The sequence below is a fragment of the Vipera ursinii genome (genome assembly GCF_947247035.1).
Source record: "Vipera ursinii genome assembly, chromosome: 5".
In the NCBI taxonomy this organism is placed as follows: domain Eukaryota; kingdom Metazoa; phylum Chordata; class Lepidosauria; order Squamata; family Viperidae; genus Vipera; species Vipera ursinii.
In genome coordinates this window covers 45,359,019-45,375,820 of record NC_139518.1, presented here as the reverse complement: position 1 = coordinate 45,375,820, position 16,802 = coordinate 45,359,019, and the positions used below count along the sequence as shown (strand labels likewise).

General features: G+C 40.6%; 1 protein-coding gene across 2 annotated transcripts in view; it reads right to left on the bottom strand.

The window, feature by feature from the left end:
* LOC310640721 (prominin-1-A-like) overlaps positions 1 to 16,802 on the bottom strand; it is a 48,491-nt gene that overhangs the window by 31,027 nt on the left and 662 nt on the right. Inside the window, exons 1-3 of one of the 2 annotated variants that reach the window (XM_083363208.1) lie at positions 16,454 to 16,727; positions 14,417 to 14,711; positions 2,260 to 2,321 (exon numbers count right to left, since the gene is read on the bottom strand). In XM_083363208.1, the coding sequence (XP_083219334.1) occupies positions 2,260 to 2,321; positions 14,417 to 14,546 (192 nt within the window). In that variant the 5' untranslated portion in view covers positions 14,547 to 14,711; positions 16,454 to 16,727. Of the gene's footprint in view, positions 1 to 2,259; positions 2,322 to 14,416; positions 14,712 to 16,453; positions 16,728 to 16,802 lie in introns of those variants that run through there. The other variant, XM_083363209.1, reaches the window with a different exon arrangement.

Genomic DNA, 16,802 nt, shown 5'->3' with positions numbered 1-16,802 from the left:
GGGCTAAGTTGACTGTCGCTTTATAATCAGCGCACAGTCTTACTTCCCCGTTAGGTTTGATTGGAGTGACGATAGGGGTCTCCCAGGTTCCCCCTTCTGTTGGCTCCAGTACCCCTAGTCCTACGAGGCGATCAAGTTCGTTTTCGATTTTTTCCTTAAGGGCAAAAGGTACCCTCCTGGCTCTTATCTTAACTGGTTGGATTGCAGGGTTTAGCTGTAAGGAGATGGGGGGGCCCGTGTATTTCCCTAAAGTGCCGTCGAAAACGTCGGCGAACTTATCGCAAACGGCTTCTAGGCTGGGCGTTAGGATGGTGTTAACCCCCGTTAAAGCGATACCTAGTGGGCTGAACCAGTTTAGTCCTATCAAATTGGTACGGTTCCCTGGTGTAACTAAAACCTCCAGGGGACCCCTGAACCCCTTGTACTGCACTACGACCTTGGCTTTTCCTTCCAACGGAATGGGGGTTTTCTGGAAGTCAGCTAGGTGTACCTGAGTTTGTTTCAGGGGAATTTGTCCCCGGCCCTTCTGACAGATCTCCTGATAGGTTGTCAGAGAAATTAAGGAAACTGCCGACCCAGAATCTACTTCCATGTGGCAGGGCACCCCCTGAATTCTGACCCAGACCTTAACCTTGGAGCTTATGCTGTTTACTCTGTCCACTGTCTCTACCAGGGGCCCTGGGTGGGGTTCTCTGCTGGCCTGGTCTGCTGGCCTACCTGGGGGGTTTGCCTCCACCTCATTGATGTTGTCCCGGCCCTTGCTGCGGCACACCGGCTTGATGTGGCCAGTCTTCCCACAATTGTGGCATTTCGCGTTCCTAAAGCGGCAGCTTCCTCGGGCATGATTGCCCCCGCAGCTGGCACAGGCGGCTCGTTGCTCGTAACGCGGCGGCGGCGGTGGAGGGTTCCTGGGTCCCCGGCGGTCCGACGTTTTTCCCCTTCTTGGCTGTCGGTGCTCCATTCGGCGCTGCAGGGCTTCTCCGTCGGTGAAATCCACCGATTCTCCGCTGTCACTGAAGGCTGCGCTTTCCTGGTAGACGGTCGCGGGGGTCTCCGGGGTCGTGTTGGTCGGTTTCTTCTTGTGGCTGTGTTCGTATGCCATGATTTCCCTGGTCAGCTCGGCCAGGTTCATGTCGGGTTTGGACGTCAGTTTTTTCTGTAGCTTCTCGTCCCTCAGACCGATCACCACCTGGTCTCTGATGCGGTCTTCCAGGTCGGGAAAACAGCAGTTCCTAGCGGCGTGTCTGACCCCGGCGATGAATTCGTTGGCGGGCTCGTCCTGCCGTTGTTTCTTTTGTGCGAATTGCACCCGCCAGTACAGTTCTGATCGAGCCGGCATGTAGTATTTGCTCAGCTGGTCCACCAAGTCCGCGTAGGAGACTTCAGTGATGGGCACTGGGCTGAACAACCCAACGGCTGCATCGTACACCGGGGGCCCGCTGATGTACAGCAGAGCGGCGGCCTTTGCTCGGTCGTCAGTGATCTTACTGACGAGGAGGAATCCCTCGACTTGGCCGAGGTGTGATTGCCATCTCTCGGGATGGCGGGTATCAAACTCCCTCACACGGCCGAAGTTTGCCATGTCGTCCGGTCCTGGGTTGCTCCGATGGAAGTTAAAACTTCCGTGACAGCTCTTGCCGGGAACTCCTTTCCTCGGCCGTGACTTCAGCTCCGGAGCGATCCCACCTTCGTCGCCAGTGAAGTAGCCGAAGGACCACTCGGGACGACAGGCTAGTAACAACAGGTTTATTTAAGAGCAAGGCAAACTTAGAATAACTTGTCCGGCTTTTATAGCCGGCAGCTGGTAGCGAGGACCAATCAGCGTTGTTCATTTTGGCGCCCTGTCAGGCAGGGACCAATCCGCGTCGTCTTTTGTTGACAGCTCCGGCTTCCGCGTGTCTTGGTGTTTTGACAGCCGCGAGCTGTCAGTGGTTGCGCCTGCGCTGTACGGTGGACGCTTTGACAGCTCAGGCTTCTTCGTAGTCCGGCGTTTGACAGCCGCGAGCTGTCAGTGGTGGCGCCTGCGCGGTGCGAGGAACTTTGACAGCTGTCAAAGTTCCCGCGTGTTTTCCTGTCAGGCTGCTTTTAGTTTCTACCCTTTGTTGCTGCCGTATTATTAGAACTGTTAACATCTATACCTATCTATTACAGAATTGTTTACATATATAACACAGCAAGAATGTTACTTCAAAGTCTCAATAGCAAAGGACAATGAGGCCTCAGCATATCGAGTCTTAGACATCTTCACACTCTATTTACCTCTTTATACACTGTCTGGTTTTGAAGGAAATCTGGATGCATGATCACGTACGTCAGGAGATCTAGGGAAAAGCACAGAGAGGTTGACAGAAAATGCTATCGTTTATTTATTAACATCTATAGATAATCCGTAGGGACGCGGTGGCTCAGTGGGTTAGGACGCTGAGCTTGTCGATCAGAAGGTCGGCAGTTTGGTGGGTCGAATCCCGAGTGCTGCGTAGCAGAGTGAGCGCCTGTTACTAGTCCCAGCTTCTGCCAACCTAGCAGTTCGAAAGCACATAAAAAATGCAAGTACAAAAATAGGGACCACTACGGTGGGAAGGTAACAGCGTTCTGTGTGCCTTTGGCGTCTAGTCATGCCAGCCACATGACCACAGAGACGTCCTCAGACAAACGCTGGCTCTTCGGCTTTGAAACGGAGATGAGCACTGGCCCCTAGAGTCAGAAACGACTAGCATGCATGTGCAGAGGAACCTTTACCTTTATAGATAATCCAAAATCTGTAAAAAATTCCTATCTGGACTCTGGTTACCAGGCTGAAAATGTCATTTCTCCAGCTCCCTTTCTCCAAAGCCATTTTTACTGTTGCATATATGTATGGCAAATATAGTATTTTTAAAAGAGTGAAGACATTTTTCCTTCAAGACAATTAAGTGAAAATAATGTCTAGAAGGATTTCAATATTTTGACTTTTCCCACATATTTCTGTGGGAAATTACTAACTTAAATGGCCAGAAAAGAAAAGCTTACAGTGGCACTGGATGTAGGAAGAATTCATGAACCTTTTTACCCATGGGCTTCTGGAAACTTTAGGGAGATACCAGCCTTCAAAATGCATAAAACCTTCCTCTTTAGTTCCAGGAACAGGAAATTTCAGGTAGCTGGATTTAATCCTATCACCCAAAGATTCCATACTGCTCTGCAAGCAGTATTCCCTCTCTGCCTCTAGGTGGTGTAATGCTACATGCTTTGCAAACATTCTCCATTTCAGAGGTTATCAGCTTGGAACCATAAGGAACAGACAGACAATGCAATGGAAAATAGCCATAACAAATATTCTACCAAGCTACTAAGCAAAGCAGTGCAAGTGAACACTATATGGGGATTGGATACAGCTACAAGGAAGTCAGCTGAAAATTAAAAGATTATAATATATCTGGGTCAGTAGAGGATCCAAATTCCATATAGCAATGAATGAACTGTTACACTGCACCAGTGAAGATCCAACCCATCTGCAGATCTGAAAGTTCCCATTATTCTATCTAATCATGAGAAACTGGTAAAAAATGGCTCCATGACCAAACATTCTTTTTTTTTCACCTTTTTTTCCTACCCACATGGCTGATAAATAACTCTTTAACATCAATCATCTTGTAACAATTTTGTACAACTTCAATAAAGGTGCCTTTATGAATTCTCATATTGGTTTTCCTAATGGTCGACACGTCTATAGCTTTTTAAACTAGAACAGTGATGAACAACTTTTTGATGGCTGAGGACCATATTTAAACTTGGGAAGAGATTAATAGATGTTAACAATGCAAATCATCAGTATTGAGCTGTTTAGCTTGTGGACTGCTGTCAGGACCCACCCCAATCCACATCTTAGGAAAATAAAGAACTCTTGGAGCCAGGGCTTGTCCAAAAGGAGGTTTTACTAGGATGTGATCGGTTCTGGAAATACAAGACAGGATCTGGCATTGTGTTACAACTTGATACTTTATAAAGAGTTCCCGGTTCAGCCCCCTCCCCTCAAAACCCATTTGGTCAGACCCACATCAATTAAACTTTGGTGGGAAAGAGGGAACTTCCCATGTCTTTATGATTATTGCCTCCTTCCTTTTCAGGTTCAAATGGAGATACAAACCAGATCCCCCGTCCCTTCCCTTCCTTTGTTGTCCTAAGATCAAAAGGGTTTTCCCTGGTCTTTGAATGCAGTCTCCGGCCAGGCTGAATAAACACCTTCTCCTCTCCCCCTCGGAGAAATGGCAGAATCCAGGGAAGGCACAGTATTTTAAACATACATTTATGAATGCGATATAAATTGATTCTGACAGCTGCTCTAAGAGTTTTGCAGTAGACCTTTATTTTTTTAAAGCTATATTAAGGCAGTTTTATGACCTACACCAGAGGGGTAGGCAACCTTGGCTCTTTTATGTTGACTCAGGAATTCTGGGAGTTGAAGTCCATGAGTCATAAAACAGCCAAGGTTGCCTACACCTGACCTACACTATAGAGTTCATATGTTTTATGACCAAAATGGCAGCTGGCCCCAGTACTAATTTTCAAATATTATCTGAATGGCCTTGGGAAAAGGATGTAATTCACCCTTAAGTTAAAAGAAAAGTGCTTATCGTAAGTATGGTTTTTGCTTGTTAAAATATATGATTTAATCTGAAGTAAACATTTAACACAAAAATACCCAGGATTCAGGAAGAATATTCAAGAGAATATAATAATAATAATAAGTTGGAAGGGACCTTGGAGGTCATCTAGTCCAACCCCCTGCTAAGGCAGGAAACCGTATACCATTTCAGACAAATGGCTGTCCAGTCTCTTCTTAAAAACTTCCAGTGTTGGATCATTCACCACTTCTGGAGGCAGGTTGTTCCACTGATTAATTGTTCTAACTGTCAGGAAATTTCTCCTTAGTTCTAGGTTGCTTCTCTCCTTGACTAGTTTCCATCCATTGCTTCTTGTCCTGCTCTCAGGTGCTCTGGAGAACAGCCTGGCTCCCTCTTCTTTGTGGCAGCCCCTGAGATATTGGAACACTGCTATCATGTCACCTCTCACCCTTCTCTTCATTAAACTACACATACCCAGTTCCAGCAACCGTTCCCTATATGTTTTAGCCTCCAGTCCCCCAATCATCTTTGTTGCTCTTCTCTGTACTCTTTCTAGAGTCTCAACATCTTTTTTACATCGTGGTGACCAAAACTGGATGCAGTATTCCAGGTGTGGCCTTACCAAGGCATTGTAAAGTGGTATTAGTACTTCACGTGATCTTGATTCTATTCCTCTGTTAATGCAGCCTAGCACTATGTTGGCTTTTTTGGCAGCTGCAGCACACTGCTGGCTCATATTTAAGTGATTGTCCACTAGGACTCCGAGATCCCTCTCACAGTTACTACTATCAAGCAAGATACCACCTATACTGAGGACCCAGATTGTTGGGGGCAATTAAGCTGACTTTGTAATAATGCTGCTTGGGTGTGTGTGAAAGCACTAATAAACAGGCATATACATAGAATGAAGGCTACTGCTAAGCTTGTAAGCCGCCCTGAGTCTTCGGAGAAGGGCGGGATATAAATGGAATTAAAATAAAAATAAATAAATACTATACCTGTACATTTGATTTTTCCTGCCTAAATGCAGAACCTTTCTTTTTTCACAATTGAATTTCATTTTGTTAAGATAGTGCCCAGTGTTTGAGTCTGTCCAGATCCTCCTGTATCTTAAGCCTATCTTCTGGAGTATTGGCTATTGAATATGGGAGTGGCGCCATGGCCTAGAGGTGAAAATGCTTGCTTCCCACTTGAAAAGTTGTGAGTTCAATTCTAGGCAGTGGCAAATGTTTCTCTATCAAGGTGAAAAGGGGAAATATATGCTGTGAACTCCGCATCAGGAAGGGCATCCGGCCGTAAATGCTCAGCTCCATTAGTCACTCCGACTCCACCCCAAAGCAAGGGATTAAACGGTTGTAAAAAGAAAAAAAAGATGTAGCAATAGAATTAAATGGTTTTCAGGTTTGAAAACATATCTATCAGGCAGACTGATGCCTCAGCACATTTTATTTTCATAATTGTACACTGTGGCAGAATTGATGCTGCCATACTCCATCAAGAGACCTCATCTTGAAATATACCTTCTAAGCATCAAAATCTTTTTGAAGCTTTTGAACCCTCTTTCAGCTGTTTGCACTTCCAGTAAAACTCACTTTATTTGCATAAATATCTCCCTTGTTTACCCATAACAAACATTTTTGGTTTTGTTTCCTTTTAATGCATTATCTCGACTTCCCCTTGTGATCTTGATTTTCTTAATGCTACCTTGGGAACTGATCTCCTCTGAAAGACACTTCATATAACATATAAATAAATTTAACTGAATTAATTAGATTTAATTTAAATGACTTAGATTCAATATAAATTTAAATGACTTAGATTTACTAAGATCTCCTGTGGCAAGTAAAAAAAGGCACTGAAGAAAGCACATAAGGTGTTTTACAGAGAATGAGAAATACCTTTTTTATAAAAAGAAAAGCAGGCTTCTCATTTGCAAGAGTACAGTATGAATTTGGCAGACAACATTTTTGCTGGGACTGAAGCTCGTGTAGACTTTCCACAAGAGAGTTTGAGCACTGGGTCCTAAGCACTTAAGACAAATCAATAAAATAACGTTAAAAAGATAACTCTGCTTGAATGCAGGCTATATCCTACAGATGAAATCCAATGGTGGAGTGTAGTCTGGATTCCCGGGAGGGAGAGGCTGCATTCCAGATGACCAAGAAACAGTGAAGTTGAGATAGTTTGGTTGGGGGAAAGAGGATCAAGACATCTGCCTCCAAATAATTTCTACAGGGATATAGCTCTGCCAGTCTTTTGAAAATTAAAATGCGATTAGGCACTCTGTAGTTTCTCCTCTAGTCTAGAGGGTATCTTAGAGACTTCTAATTTTCTCCATATTTCTGTCAAAGTATAAAATCAAAAGCCACCTTTAGATTTATCTAGGCAACGTAGAGGATTCCATTTGGGAGATTATTGTTATTTTTCTGTTAAATGATACAGAATTATATGCTGTACTATATGCTAGCACTGTCCGGGCTGTACGTTCCTTATCATAACAGGGTTTGGATCTCGTAGCAGTTTGGATGAGGTTGGATAAGATTGGATAAGATGAGGTTGGAAAAGATTAAATATATTTTTGAGCAAAACTAATGAAACTTTGAAAAATTGAGATTATTTCAAGATGGTCATTTGAAGCAAGTAGTAACTGATTCAGTTGGGTAACTTGTGGAACTTCAAAAAATTGATTTGTGGCCAATGTCAACTTATATACCCACATTGATCTAAGATACCTGCCATTGGAGGGTAAATTCTTAATAAATTTCTGGTGGTTTTACTCACTTCTTATGGAAGTGAAAAGTCCCAGTAATGGTAGCTGATCATTCTCAAAATGAAAAGTTACTGTGCAATTTTTGCAATGAGGTATATAGCCACTAGAGTTAGATGTAGAGAATAATGAGGGTGGCCCTGAGGAAAAGAGGGAAGTAACATTACCAGAGATGAGAATGAAAATACAGTTAAAGTCCCGAACATGTAGAAAGTATGTGCAATGTCTCAGACATTTCCCTAATTCACACAGTTATAAAAGAAAAAAATACAGGGAGCACAATTAAAAATGTTTATTTACTTTCATTTTATGAATAGACTGGACTAGACTAGACTAAACTAGACTAGACTAGACTAGACTAGACTAGACTAGACTAGACTAGACTAGACTAGAATAGAATAGAATAGAATAGAATAGAATAGAATAGAATAGAATAGAATAGAATAGAATAGAATAGAATAGAATAGAATTTCTTTATTGGCCAAGTGTAATTGGGCACACAAAGAATTTGTCTCCGGTGCATAAGCTCTCAGTGTACATACAAACAACAAAGTGATAAGTCATATACAGTGCTTTTTTTTGTAAAGAAAAAAGAAAAAAAAAGGAAAAAGGTGCCAGAACTCACACACACCATACAACCTGCCTTGCCTACCCTACAAGGTTCCATCCAAAAAAGGTGCCAGAACTCCGTTCTGGGTGTTCTATGACAAATAAAGCCCTGGTCATATATCATATTTACAATCATTAAAAGATACAAGAAGTGATAAATCATAGAAACCAATAGGAAAAGGTAGTAGGAGAGATGAGAAAGATGAGAAGATGAGAAGGATAATATCAATACAGCCTACTACATAGGTAAATATCTTTAGGCCTAAAACAGTGCGCTGTGGGAATTAGGTGTTCAGCAGAGCAATGGCATGGCCATTTTTGACTATTTTTGTCTCTCATTGTTTTGTTCAGTTAACAAAGCTGTCTTGAGTTACTTATCAAAACAATAAAGAGGGAAGACTTTATTGTTAGTCCTAGTACAGTATGTACAATATCATGGGAAGTTATAGTATGCTGGTAGCTCTGACCAGACTATCACTCAGGGGATATTCTACTCAAAGAGATCACAACATTTAAAAAGCCAAAGGATTCCCCTCCTAAATTCTAGAAACAAAGGTAATAATAGAATATTGTAGTCTAATGGAAGATACAATGTTCAGGTGACAGCATATAAGATAAAGATATGGCTCCTGTGCATGAAGAAGAAACAGGATGTATGGATCATGACAATAAAAACCAGAAAATGTTAGGGAAGAAACCTTGCCTCTCTTCATTCAGAATCTAGCTGAAGCAGCTTCTTCCTGCTGTGCTCTGTATTGGGAGAGTTCATCTGATAACTGAATTTCTGTTTCTGATACATAGGATACTGAACTGATGTAGGCTTTGGTTCACTTAATAGAATTAGTAGGAACAAGTCAAGGACTGATCATTCCTGGTCAGTAGTAGAATATGGACAAACTTCTCATCAATTAAAATGCTTTCTTTTATAGGCCATCCAGGGAATGGATGCAGAAAAGAAACTGCCTTTAAGCTTATTCAAAATGTATTTGGCTAAGGAGGATTACTGGCTTAGCAGTATAGCAGGGATAACTTAGCAGAGATAGTTTAGCAGGATAACAGGGATAAATTAGCAGGATAATTAATCCTGGCTTAACTCTAGATAACCGTCTTCACTGTTTGATTTATATTTAAGGAAATGAATTCACATAAGGGTTGACATATTTTCATTGGTCCATGTCATGCTATCCTGTAACTGTTATAGAGATTGTAGAGATTCTCAGAGAGAATCATTATTTAAGACATTACTTGATTATCTGGATGCATTTTATGTTTAATATCTCTTATTAAAGTCTAAAATAACATATTCTGTGGTTAAATTTGCATTATTGCAATTCAAAACTTGCAAGCGATTAGTCGAGCTGCAGATTAGGTAGATAGACAAATTTTACAGACACAGTAATAATTTATTTCTAGTCCTTATTTGTTATTTATTTTGTATCCTACCTTTATTATTTTTAAAAATAATTCAAGGCAGCGAACATATCCAACACAGCAATTACCATTAAAAATCGGTATTTCCTTAAGTGAAAGCAGGATGAATTACTTATCTTAGTAAAAAAGTGAACAGACCTCTAAACTGACCTTCATTAAACGTTCAAATCTTCAAGACATTATATTCCATATCCCATCCCAACAGTGGAAAATTTGGAATAAATTAAGCAAAGTTTAGATATGGCACAATGGCATAATTTAAAACTAGATGCACTGTTACATTAGTCTATAATCTACAGAATTACATTTAAGAAAGGAAAACAAAAAATCCAAATGTACAAGCTAGAGAAACTGGTTAAACTTCAGTATTATCAAACTTGTGTCTTACTGGAATGTGATCCATATATGAGTCAACTGAGTGACCTTACAAAAAAGGAGATGTAGGAGGAAACAGTAAATTAAAATATTGAGCTATAATTCACACTCATTTTTCATAAGGCAGAATTTTCAAAGAAAAAGAAACACTCCAAAGGGTTAAATTTAAGCCGTAGGAGAAAAACCTGCTGGGTTTGATTTAATTCATAGGCCTAAACAATGGCAACTAGAAAAACAACAGAAAGCTTTAAAAACTCACATTCTAAAAGATAATGAAAAGCCATGTACAGTATGTGTACAAATTATCCAAACATACATTGAGCACTAATAGGTCAGGGGACATAATTCTAAAATGAATTGGAAAGTTTTATAACATAGAATGTTGATAATTGGAGACCCTGTTAAGAGTCCTCTGAAAAGACACCACTCTTTCTTTGTCGTGTCACTTTTGTATCTCTTTTCCCATCTTAATATGCTGCTTTCCCTCCACCTACTCCTGCATTTAGAAACAAGCTGCCTGGAGATTAAACAAAAAAAATTAATCATTGACTGAAACTGGAACAGCTCCTTTACAATAAATAGAAATGTTGGTACTCAAGCCTTTAATGGAAAACACAGCAGCTGCCAAAGTGTAAAATGGACTTCAAAACAATCTTCATATCACCCTCAGCTCTCCACAGCCTATAAAACTACCTCCCTTTCCAAGGATGGTGAGGGGAAAACCCTCACATTTCCTTATGGCAAAACAGCTAAGAAAGGGCTGGATTCTGTCAATTATGTGGCCTTGTCGATTAGAATGTCTAGGTCCAGTGCTTCACAACAAATCTGCCCATGGAATCATTTTAGGATTATGTAAAAATGTCAATAGAAACAACAGAAACAGGAAAAGCTACCATACATATATTTTACTTGACACCTGATACCCGAGAAAACCTAGCATTCTTAAGAAAAAAAGAACTGGTGCCTTCATGGAAAGATAACTGCTAAATACAAGAAATACACAGTTCCTCAATACACCTGTTGAACTTAGATTCATTTTTTTAACGGATAATATAAACTAACAGTATATACTTCTTAAATAGCTGTTTGCTATTTAGTAGTTAAAGAGAAGTAATAAAACAGAGAGTCTACCAAGTAAGAGGGGAATAGATGGATATTCTTCAAAGCAAAATATTGCACCAAGTGGATATTTAATGTTACTTATATCTAACTAATTTGTAGTTTCATATTCAATGACTGAAGGTCCAGAAAAACAGCAATTAGAAGACTCTCAACTTTCATTAGCTATTATTCTCAACCCCTTTAAGCTGCAACAGACCAAACACATGAGTTTAAAGAACTATCACTAGTCTTAAAAAGAGAAAGAACCAATAACTTTCAGGAAGGCCACAAGGATTAGATTATCCAGTTGTATACAATCTGAATACGACTCAACATGCAACACTATTGTCAAAAGGATCTTAACATTTTGAGTTGCATCACAAGAAGCATTATATTCAAGATAAGAAATCGCAGCCTCAGAGCTTGCCTCGTTATTCTAAAGAAAGAAGCAGTGTCCTTGGGGTCAAACTGATACAGCCACTAGCATACTATTTAATCATGTTTCTGTCCTATGCTTGTATACAGCGGAGGGTGTATATGCTTCAACTGAGCTTCAGTTCAATCTGGATAGAAAACAACTTGACTGTAGTTAAGTGTGCTGTAGTTACTAGTAGATTTCAGGTTAAGAATCTGAATGAATACCATCCTGGCTGCCTTAGAACTCAGGGCTAGTTCAAAGCACAGACTTTGGGCTATTATGTGGAAGGAGACACTGCAAACCCATCTATCCAAGTTTTGAAGAGATATATATCAAGTTTCTAATTTATTTTGAAACACTGTTCAAAGAGTGGCGCTTGTTATTTAAACCTTGTGCAGACACAATTTGTAAAAAAAAATCTTATCCCATGTTAATCTTTTCAGGGACCTGAAATATCTGATCCAAGAGAGAGGATAGGCTACAGGTATTTCCTGCTTTGGGCCTTGCTAGGAACTCTCCAGTGTATCAGATACACTGTTATTTCTTTCAGGTGTTTAACCCTGGAATATTTTTAGTAGATATATTTAATAGATATATATTCATTCTGCTTTCTATTAAAATATCCTATTAAAATGTTGAAAGTACCACAGAAATATTTTTTAAGGAAAGAAACAAGACACAACTTCCTCCAGCTTATTCAGTAGTGATCAATCTCTTGGTCTTCACTTCTGAAATCAAAGCCATGAGGAGGAAAAACGGGCTGGGAAGCCAACCCTGATAAAATAGCCCAGGAAAGGCTGTAGCTCCTTCTCTCCACCCCCACCCTATTTTTCCCTATTAAAACACAATCCTGCTGCATGTCAGCAGTGGCAGAATTAAATGAACAGAGCTTTGCTCTTGCACTTACATTCAGCCATAATATTGGAGATTTCAGAAGACTGCTCTAAGATAGTTCATATACTTATTGCTCTTTTAATTGACTCGAGTAATGAAAAGGAGAATTTTCTGATTCCGATTCTAGATTTTTTTTAATCCCATTTTATTATTTTTATAAACATCTCGAGACAGCAAATGTTCTCCTTTCTTCTCCTATTTTCTGCACAATAACAGTCCTATGAGGTGAGTCGAGCTGAGAAAGGGACTGACTGGCCCAAAGTCACCCAGCTGGCTTTCATGCCTAAGGCAGGGCTTATTTTAAATTACCGTAAGTGTTGTGCAATTAAATGACAAATTGTGTACATTTCTGGATAACTGCACCATTTAACACTTTTGAAGTCTTCCACAGAAGTTTCATCTGAAGTTTTGACACAATTTATTGGAAAACAGCATTAATCATATAACCAAAATTGCATGAAGACAAATGGAAGGTTTCCTGGACTGCCTATGGACAGAAAGTTCTTGGAAACAAGAAAAAAACTTGTGGGTTTTTTCGTTCTACTCCACAGAGAGCCTATTGCCTAGGTGTTTCGTCCTTCACATTCAGACTATGAATTCAGTGTGTAGCTAGCATCTGCCCATAATTCAAGCAGATCTTTTGCTTCTGTTCTGTTCTCTTTTTCAAGTGACTGCACAATTGTCAGATCAAATGCTTTACACAAGATTCTTTGCACTTTAAAAAATCTGAGAAGAGTTGATTGACACTGGAGCTAGACCAGAAAGAGAAAGCATTTTCTAACTGGCATAAAGAAAAATCTATTTGTAAATAGCCTATTTTTACCGTAAACTGGAAAAACAGGTTACCCCAAGTTCTGATCAAGGAGGAAGACATATATGTAAAATGCCACAGGCAGTTCTACTATATAGTTGTCCATTTCTCAGGGGGATTGGAAAGCTAAATTTATGTGTGGAGTCATGTTACAGTTTCAATGCTTTAATATGCATTAGAAATATTTGACTCCCCAAACTCAGGTTTCATAGCTATCAGAAACTGGAATTGTGGTGGCAAAACACCAGAAGACAACAGTGAATTTTTTTTCAGGTGTTTTTAATTGAGAAAAAGGAAAATGAATACACATCTTTCACATTTAAAAATATATTACAAAATATTCTAAAAATGAATGTTTCTTGGGAGAACCAATCTCATCCATTCAGACTATTGCCACCCACTGAAGGCTGCAGCTGTATTTTATTTCTAATGAAAAACAGGTTTGGCCCAGAACTGTTTTTCATTAATAATGTTCATTAAAATCTTCTCTTCAAAAGAAAAATATTAAAATTGTATAGCAAATTACTGAAGAACATGAACCTTACTGATGACAAGGGGATGAATTAAAACTTTTTGAAAATTAATGCTATTTTTTCTGAACAAAATTGTAGCATTCAATGATTTTTCAATTAATATGGGCATTTTCCAAAGGTTAGCTCATCTTTTTCAATATATGAAGAAAGAAATATTGTGAAGTAAATAAATGTACCATAGAAAAATAGTAGATGGTATTTACCTATCAGGCTCAAGTATACAGATCGACAAACCCCTCCCAACACCCTTATTATTATACTGTTCAGAATTTCAATGCCAGGTAAACCTGGTGCAATAAATGAACACCTTTCTCATTTCAGAATGATAGGTAAAGGTAAAGGTTCCCCCGCACATGTGTGCTAGTCGTTTCCAACTCTAGGGGCTGGTGCTCATCTCCGTTTCAAAGCCGAAGAGCCAGCACTTGTCCGAGGATGTCTCCGTGGTCATGTGGCCGGCATAACTAGACGCCAAAGGCGCACAGAACGCTGTTACCTTCCCGCCGTAGTGGTCACTATTTTTCTACTTGCATTTTTACATGCTTTCGAACTGCTAGGTTGATCAGAATGATAGCACTGAGTATTTTTTTTCCAGTACTGCTTTATTAAGACGGTTAAACTGGCTCTCTGCAGAGTGCCATAGCAAACGCACTGCCATTTGCCTATTAGCCAGCGTCAACCTTGATATTCAAATAGTTAACACTTTCCTAAGAATTCTCAAATTAAATGTGTGTCCTTCACAACATTTAATCTGAGAAGTCCACAAAATGAGAAAAATAAGGGCTGAACAAGTTTTATGAAAAGCCCAATGGCATTCTGTACTAAAGTGGATGTTGATGATATGAAAAGTACTTCTTGAATCATTATGATTCTTACCTTTTGGGAAACTGTTGGGTTGCACGAGTCCCAGGTAACCATGCACCATACTGAACAGGCCTTGTAAGTTATCTTGTGAGTTACTGGGTGGTTGGTAATAGGTGGGTTGTGTGAGGTTTTGAAGAGGCATCTTCAGAGAGTGAATAGGCAGCACAGTTCCAAATCCTAGACAAGTTGGAAAGACTTTGCGGATCTTCAGGAATTTGTTTCCTTCACAGGAATCTCTATCCAATGTTGCTCTGCAAGCACTTTCCCACGATAGTCTTTGAAGCTTCCTCTGACAAGCCCTGGAAACCTAGTTGATGATAAAACAGGAGTGTGCTATAAAGTATGTATAGCCCAGCAACCAACCATAAAAAGTCAGATGAAATATCAAATATCATCTGCTTCCTTATGAGGAAAAAAAAATAGGATAAGGGAAGTGGTTAATGTGGATTTTTTGGCCAGGGGACATTCAACTTCCAGTGCTCAGATAATAGAAGGGAGGGTTGAAAGCTCAAAAGCCCCTCACCCAATTCTCCCCAAATCAAGTCATAAATATATAAGAACAGTCTGGAAAAATCAGACAAAAACCTTGTATTGTTTCTCACAATGGCCATTCAGACATCTCTTGGGGGCTAGAAGGAAAACATAGAGACATGTTTCTTCTGCTCCCTAGGAGGTAAGTTATCCTAGGGAGCAGGAGAAACCAGAGTAACACTGACAGGTTTTGACAGATCTGTCCTCATTAAATTTACCAAGTCACTTTTCAAGACAATCCAAGTTAGTGGCCATCACCATGAACTCCATATTATAGCTATACATTACATGAAGAAGTACTGAGGTGAGGTGGAGTACTGTTCTAAATCTTCTTTGAATTAGTTTTATTGGATGATCACCGGTCCTAGTGTTTGAAGAGATGGTTTAAAAACCCTTCTCCCTGATGTATAATTTTTTATGGCTCAGTCATGTTCCCAATCAATGCCTTCTTTTTTTTCTCAAACCTAAAGAATTTTTAGCCTTTTCTCAGAAGGAAAATATTGCCTAAATATAGCAGCTCCACAAAACATTAGGGAGCAGGAGTTCCTTTGCACTCCCCTTTATTTGAATACTTCCCATTATTTTTCCTTCTGCAGATCTGAGTCATCAACAGGACAGAGACATAAAGTATAAAAAAGGTAAAGGTTCCCCCGCACATGCGTGCTAGTCGTTTCCGACTCTAGGGGCCGGTGCTCGTCTCCGTTTCAAAGCCGAACAGCCAGCACTTGTCCGAGGACGTCTCCGTGGTCATGTGGCCAGCATGACTAGACACCAAAGGCGCACGGAAAGCTGTTACCTTCCCACCGTAGTGGTCCCTATTTTTCTACTTGCATTTTTACATGCTTTCGAACTGCTAAGTTGGCAGAAGCTGGGACGAGTAACAGGTGCTCACTCTGTTACGCGGCACTCGGGATTCGACCCGCCAAACTGCCGACCTTCTGATCGACAAGCTCCGCGTCCTAACCCACTGAGCCACCGCGTCCCTGCGACATAAAGTATAGTGGTTACTCAAATGCCTGTATAAAATATGGCAGAGAAGGGCCCTTATTAGTAGGTTCATATTAGCAGATGGCAGACCTATTATTTAGTTGCTATGTTACAGTTAGAATGCAAAGATTATCCCATAATTCAACAAATATTGGGTCTTTGAAACACCTGTGTCATCTAGTAAAAGATCATCAGATTTATGAGACATGATCTTATAAACCCTATCCTTTAATACCTGCTTAACACAAGTACTCCAAGAGAGTACTTTCCTACTTTCACCTTTGGAAGGAGAGAACACCATGTATTCCAGTGCTACTTTCAGAGATTAATGGGGGTTGGACATGAACCACGTCGCTCCGACTGAACATTCCATGCCCAGCCAGCCATCCTTAGCTCATGCTAAGGGGGAAGGCTGGGGGGGGATACATCCTGTTCAATATTTGTCTGCCTTCCCGCCTTCTTCCCAAGTAAGACCCAGAGGAGAGTGCAGCCCCTGGCTACCTCAGCTTCCCACGCACCGTGTCCACGCACCTTTTAAAAAATAATTCCCACCTTTATATCCAGACGCTTTTTCCTGCCTCTCCCTTCCCGGAGAAGAAATTAAGATGCCCCGGATGGGACGTGGGTCCAACTTTGCTGCCACGCGCCCAATTTTTTTCCCCCAAAAGTTGCAGAGAAAAAGAAAAAAGACTCGCCACCTGGGAGGAGGTTGGCAGATGAGAAGGACCGGAAGGGGACCGCGGGCGCCGGAGGAGCCAGGGAGGAAAACAAAAAAAAAAGGGGGGGGGGCTTGGCGAGCCCTAGGCGTGCGCCTTTCCCGGGGTTTCTCCGCTTTGTGGCAGCGCCATAGAACTATTGTACTCAAGTCATTATTGAACTG